Source organism: Capsicum annuum, chromosome 3 (genome assembly GCF_002878395.1).
Source record: "Capsicum annuum cultivar UCD-10X-F1 chromosome 3, UCD10Xv1.1, whole genome shotgun sequence".
Taxonomy (NCBI): domain Eukaryota; kingdom Viridiplantae; phylum Streptophyta; class Magnoliopsida; order Solanales; family Solanaceae; genus Capsicum; species Capsicum annuum.
In genome coordinates this window covers 245,006,145-245,013,479 of record NC_061113.1, presented here as the reverse complement: position 1 = coordinate 245,013,479, position 7,335 = coordinate 245,006,145, and the positions used below count along the sequence as shown (strand labels likewise).

At 34.2% G+C, this 7,335-nt stretch overlaps 1 protein-coding gene across 1 annotated transcript; it reads right to left on the bottom strand.

The window, feature by feature from the left end:
- Positions 1 to 3,125: 3,125 nt before the first annotated feature.
- LOC107862608 (protein SIEVE ELEMENT OCCLUSION B) lies at positions 3,126 to 6,713 on the bottom strand. The gene is made up of 7 exons (XM_016708241.2): positions 6,391 to 6,713; positions 6,151 to 6,267; positions 5,214 to 5,662; positions 5,019 to 5,131; positions 4,757 to 4,899; positions 4,196 to 4,681; positions 3,126 to 3,994 (listed from the first exon to the last, which is right to left on the bottom strand). Exons 1-7 carry the CDS (start codon positions 6,619 to 6,621, stop codon positions 3,377 to 3,379), a joined length of 2,157 nt encoding a protein of 718 aa, XP_016563727.1. The 5' UTR covers positions 6,622 to 6,713; the 3' UTR covers positions 3,126 to 3,376.
- Between the last annotated feature and the right edge of the window lie 622 nt (positions 6,714 to 7,335).

Here is a 7,335-nt window from a genome sequence, read left to right as displayed (position 1 = left end):
TGGTGTTAAATTAAAGATATGTTAAATGTATCAAAATGCCCTTTAATCTTGTGGTCTTAAACATGTCATGTGGGAAGTTGAAAATAAAAAGTTGCTAAAAGGGAAAGGAATCGTTCTTTTTGAAACGAACTAAAAACAACGTAATTAAGTCATTTTTTTTAAATGGAGAGAGTAAACAATAGGCTGAAAGCGGTCAATAAACTTTGTGTTTTTATTGGGTTGGTGCTGTAAAGAACTTAGAAGCTTCTTAATTAATTGAGAGAAGTAGTGTGAACAAATCCTTGTGTATAAAAAATAAAAGTTTGACAATATATATGTATCTTCCACTAAAGTTACACATGTGATCGAGGTAATCCTTTTACTAACTTATCACAAATATTCCATATATCATCGTACATAGAAGTTCTTAACGTGAAAGATGATGATAAGTGATTACATAGTAATTCACAAACCTTATAGTACGATAAGCGTATAAAAATTATATTAAACATGTTATTTAATCCATTAAAGTGCGATCAACCTTAGTGGATGGAAATGCTCATTGGGATGCATGGAGCCACGATGACAATTATTCTCCGTTCCATTTTACTCGTCACAAATTTTATAATTTAAAATCTATGTTTATTTGTCATTTTTTATTAATCAAGAGACAAGATAAAAAAAAAAATCCGTTATACGCTTAATTGATTACTCCTAATAGCATTGAATTAACCAATCTTGTAAAATTTTTCAAGACTTTTTGAAGTCTCCAAAAATCAAATTAATGGTGTGCAAATTTATAAAATGTTTAAGTCATTCATTAATGCATAAAAACACACTCCTATAATATGAAGTATTATGATTTAAAATATTGTTCTTAAAAAGTTTATGAACATCTTTTATGCTCTAAGAAATAAGAAATGAATAAAAATAAAAGAAATATATTGATGGAAATATCAAAGTAGAGGATTCAGTTAATTAAATTGATTGAAGATTCAAAAATTATTCAAAAATGGATGAACTATCATTAAGAGTATAAAAGGCTACCATTAAGAGTATCAAAGGCTACTACTCTTTAATCTTTATTCAAAAAATATTTTGGTATCATTCAATTAATTACTCAATCAATGTTGGAATTTGACTTTAATTAAACAACATGACAAAATTATTAATAGGGACAAAATTATAAAGTTATATTGCCAATCATTATTTCTTAATAGGTGTATTATTTGAATTTGTGACTAGTAAAACTGAACGGAGAGAGTGTTTAATACATACAAATAATTTATTAAAAACCTAGTAAACTAAAGTTAATTCTTATGGAGAGAGTAGCTTAGTTGGTTAGTTACCTGAACTTCCATCTTGTTGGTGAGGGTTCGATTCCCCACATTGTAATCCTCTCCCTCATTCTCTTTTCCCTACCCCATTTAAAAAAGAAAGAAACACTATTGTTATTTTCTTTGTTTTGGCCTCTTCATCTTTCGAAGCCATGCATGCACCGTCACACACGCCATGGCCTTGTCCAAGACTTAACGGTGGAGGAATAAAGCAAAGATCAATAACGCTTCTTTTGTAAAGATGGACTGAAAAGGAAAGAGATTTAAAGAAATATAGAGTACATGTGATCAGAAGAAATCAGCCTAAAAAGGTGAGAAAAATAGTACTCCTCGTCTAAAAAAAAATAACCTATTTTTCTTTTTAATTATCTTCAAAATGAAAGACTCTTTTTCTTTTTTTTTGGACAATATTTCACAAATTAACAGAATTAGAAGAGCGGAGCAGATTTCAATGGTGATTACCATAACCGATAAATCTCGCATTACATAAGAACATTAGTCGCATCCATTCTGCATGAAATTTTCACCTTCAATGTGACACATCCTTCATCACTACATCGGAAGGTGATAGAATTACCCATGATGATTATGCCTAAATTAACCCCTAACCCATATCTGTCACCATTTCAATAGAGGAACTCTGATCCAATTATCAATTAAGTAATCTTCTTCTTTTAAAAAAACTAGTAATAATTATCAGCTCTGTGTTTATTATTTTAATAATCAAAACTCTGAAAAAAATAAGATGAATAAAATTGTATTTGTTAATGATTTCTAACCCAACTAAAATTGATTCTCAAAAAAAATGGGGAAGATGATTCTAATTTACTGTGAGGTTTTAACTTTCAGATTTTATCTTCTTGTTGATGTAGATTAAAACACAATTGCAGAGATAGAATAATATAACTGCTGATATATTTTAGCAATACCTTGATAACGAGAAGGCACAAAATAATTTTAAAAAGTTCAACTCTGTTGCCTAGATTAGGGGAGGGAAACTTATTTACCATAGTTAAATTATGTTGATTAATTAAATAAATTTGATCCATTAGATCATTAAGATGACACGTGTCAAAATTATAAGGGTGTACTTGAGAAAATGGAGAGATCTTATAATGGAAAGGAGCCAAGTCTCTTTTATTTCAACTTTACATGTGACAATTTAATACATTTGACATAACTTTAATTTAAGATCACAAGAATTAAAAGTCTTTTTTACTTTTTAAAATTTCGTGTCAAGTCAAACTAGGTCATTCTTTTTGGAACGGAGGGAGTAGTATTGGGATTAGAACTTCTCTAGTACTCAATGGGTCGTTTGGTTGGAAAATAGTCATCTCGAGATAATTAATTTTGGGATTAGTTATCCCAGGATTACCCAGGATAACTTATCCCACCATGCATATGTGATAAGTTATCCCATCACTATGGTGTAAATGGTGGGATAAGTTATCCCGGAATTGATTAATTCCTCCAACCAAACATGGGATAAAATGAAATATTATTTTATTTCGGGATTACTTATCCTTTATACCTCACACCAAACGACTTAGGGTCGTATGCTACGCGAAATAAGGTGGAAATTCTAGTACTAAATTTGGGATTTTATACTATACCTTTTGTTATCATAAATCAAATGTATGAATCCTACACCTAGTCATCTAGTCACATGACCCACTTTGATATCAAGAAAAAACACAGCAATCTCTTTGGACGGTACATGTATCAAAGTACCCAATCTTTTACCAATCATATTGATGAAGACTCTTCAATGAAAAATTCGAAGAAAAAAAAAAAAGAGAGTCCAAAAAGTAACTAAAAGATACATGCCTCAATTTCATTACCTATAAATTATTACACACTCAAATAGTAGTCTAGAGCTGATCAAAGACATCGAATCCTTTGAGAGCTAGAAAATTACATTACAATGTATGACTTACATAATAGTACAAACAGAATGTGGTACAAAAGACCAACCAATTATTTTAGACAACAAAAAACATAGAAAACTAGAACTTGCATATTATATCAAAGCAAGCAACAGATTGCACAGAAAAAAACCCTCAATCAGTGCAACAACGGTACATGAAGAACCTCTCCATTGGTCTTCCACATTCCGCGCACACAATCATTTCAGGTATATCACCATCAAGCCCCGGAAGAATTAGGCGATTGCAATGCTGAGGAGTGTGCAACTGCAAGAAATAGTCGATAAGTGCAGGCACAAATCCTTTAAGCCTAGCATCTTCCTCCCAAATTGTGTAATCGTCCAATGTCTTGGTGATTATCTCACTTTTAGCTCGAGCCATCTCGAATGATCCCCTGCTTATGAGCGCCCACCCTTGATCACTTCCATCGAAGCTCAGCATTGTCAACACTTCTTGCATAATTTTATCGTCTTGGATGGTTTTTCCCAGCTGCATTTTGGAGTAGAACATGCTCTCAATTCTTGTCCAGAAGTACCAAACTGATGTTAAGTCCATCAAGCAGTGACTCAGATTTTCTGCTGTTACGATGTTGTTGATCCTTCGAACTCTCTCCTTGTTGTTGCTCTTTCCTACATACATCAATTGTAGGTCAATCCCAGCTTTCTTTGCCACGTTCCGTGCTGATTTTGTGAAATTACGGATCCATTCTATGTCTTCTCCTCCATATAAACAGATAAACCTCCCACTTGACATCTGATTAAAACCAAGATTATGATTAGTATTTGCTAGTTGAACGCCCTTCATCAGAAAATTATACTACACTTTATAGGTCAATAATATATATATTAAACCTTGAATACCCTTAGTGAAATAATATTTCTAGCTTCGTCATTGGTAGTAGCATCTGAGTCTAAGTAAAAGAAATAGCAGAGGATCTTAGTACTAAGATTTTACCCATTCGATTAAATTCTGATCAATGCCATCGACAACGAGCTCTAGCCTCCAAGATTCCACACTCCAGAGAGCCTCCTCTTTGGAAATAGTGAAGGGATAGGCCAAATTTCCCCAAATCCAAGCCATGTGAATAGCATTTGGACACGCAACTTTGCCTTGTTGTGGATCCAAGGTTACAAGCATCATTTTCTTGGAGAAATGCCACCTTTCTTTGACGAACTTGACGATTGCTGGCTCTAATAAAGATGGATGGTGCAACGTGTACCATGGCATAAGTGCTTGCAGCTCCTTAAACTTCTGTTCCTGCACATCACTCCATCCCTTCGATCGATCCACAATCGGAAGCCACACTATTTCGTATTGAAATTCTGGCCTTGATCTTGACTCAATGTAAAATTGGGACAGTACTAATATCTCCTCAGGGCTGGCATCAAGATCAGACAGCAGCAGTAGAACAGTCTTTCTTCTCAGCACTTCAATATTAGCCTGAAATTGAATTTTACAAGTCAGGAAAAAGTAAGCAAAAGGAAAAATGATCATAATTTTAAATTATGAACGTACCCTCGTGTGAGTGGTTCCTATTTCAAGTGGAAGTATGTCATCCTTGATATAAATCATCGCCCTGTTTATCTTCATGTTGTCGAATTGTGTTGCCTCAAATAGGTGCACCAGCATCTGATAGTACTCAACGTGCATCTTTTCCTCTGCAAGGAACATTGATGTAAATACAAGTTCGTCAGCAAATACATGATTTAATAACTTGATGATGGTTTCTTGATTACTTGTGAAGGATTTACGGTACATTTTGATGGTTTTTACTTACGAATATGCTGATAGCAACGATTTAATTCAGCTCTGAGGTGTTCACTTATGTTTCTCAGCTTGTGTGTTGAGCTTGACATTTCCCATGTGTCTGCCGTGCTAGCTACTATCATACTGCAGCAACAATTAATTGTTAATTTATTCAACTTAGACTAGCCCAAAAAAGATCAATTTGTTTAGAACACAGGAGGCTTACTCATAGCTCATTCCAAGAAGGGTAGTAAGTTGGGTAGCACAAGCAACAATACTTTTAATAGTCCAATAAACAGCAACAGGAATGTGAGTAATCGCGACAGACAAAGGTGGTTGATCTTCAGTGATGTACTGAGAAGGAAGTTTCTTGAATTCGATTATGATCTTGGTTACTTCCAAAATGGCATTTATGAGTTCTTTGATGGCATCGAATCGGGACCTGAGGCTACCTTGGTGTTCCATGATATCTGGTAGTTGTTTTAAGATGGCCACAGATTTGGCCAAGGGATGAGTGGCAAACATCTGAGCCACAAGCCAAAATTCACCATAAGTAACAGCAAATGCTGATAAAGATATGACAAGTTTTGCGTCCCATTGATAGCCAGAGAGCATCCCTAAGATTGCCATTGTTGTTGAATGTGTATCACCTCCACTTGAGCACTTGCATGTCAACTGCAATTACATTTTTAACGCCAAATTTGAAGTGTTATAGCCATAATTCATAAACGAGTAGGGATTTCATGAATTATATGCACCGACAGTCAGAGTCGTAGCCAGAATTTCCGTTGATGGGGTTCAAAATTTGAAGAAAAACTAATCAAATGGGGTTCAACATCTACAATATATAATAAAAAAAAATATTTTAATCATGTATAGACAATACAGGTAAGATAAATTATTCCTTTAGTCTCAGTGTTTGTGGCTATGTTTCACTTTATATGGAATTTAAGAAAGAAACATTATACTTTTGAAACTTATGGGCTATATAACAAGCAATAAGCATTTGTATGACTATAACGAAAGAAGTATGACATCCTCATTGATTCAGACTAAGAAGAAAGTATGCTATACATCATATATATCATATAAACCATGTATGGGACGATTGGAGTAATAACAAAGATGGCTACGGAGGAAATTGTAGAGATTTTATGAAGTACCTCACAAGAGACTTTGTGTATGATATAAGCCAATCCTTCGAGGATGCCATCAAAGGCAAGTGAGGCCTTCTCTTCTAGCTTCAATGCTTCAATATTGCCTTCATGTTGATGAGCCCCCTGGTAAACATATATCAGTGCAAACAAAAATTAGTTGGTGCTACATCTAAACAGCAAAACTTTGTTCTATTGACAAGAAATTATTCAACTAATTAAAAGTATTCCAAAAAATTAGAATGTTACGTGAAGCATGCCGTCAATGCCAGCCGGATAGGCCTGTTTGAAAATCTCCTCAGCTATGTGGAGGATGATGTTAACATCAACTTCACGACCATCAGGATTGTGAGTATCCAGGATTTTCTTGGACATAGCATGATCATCCGACAACGAGAAAACCGGGCGTTCCCGCCTAGCCAATGCCTGTTGAGTAGGCTTGACATGGGCTGCTGCAGGCACCAAAGCACGACTAGTCATTTTTCTTGTTTAGGCTTTTAGGTTAGTCTTTGTAGAAAAAGAAAAGGATGGGCTAATTTACTAAGCTTTCGTTTGATAGATGGTGATGTGTTAGTGAACCATGCATGCAAGCTATATATAGTGAGAAGAATTGCATAAAGGGTGATTGAATCAAGTACCTTGCTTGTAAGAGGGTGAAATACGCTAAAAGCACATACTAAATTGGATAAGTAATTATTAGCCTTGCTTGCATTGTGGACCCTTACAAATCTCTTTACAGAGTTAAAGCATAGAATATTTCTTTGAATTTGATTATAACAAGTCGACAACACCTAGATTTGATTGTTAGCCAATGAAGAATATTAGTACGTACTAATCTTCTTCTAATCAAGCGATTAGAGTTTAGCACAAGCGTTTGTTATTCATAGCGTGAAAGTTTAAGGATTCAATATTTTCGACATAGACACAAATCATCGGAATTTTCAAACAAAAGGGATTTGGATGAACTTCTTTGCTCCTAAATAAAATCTTCTTGGAAATTGATTTGGATTATCAATTAGACTCCACTATTGCATATTTAAATTACCACGAAAAGAGTACTTAATACGGTTTCAATTGAAATGGATAAATAAACAATTCCCTTGATCTTAAATTTCTCTTGTCATATCCTCGTGAAAGTAATATCCTAATTAGTTAAAGTTAACACCATGAGTTGTAAGAATCTTTCAACATTGA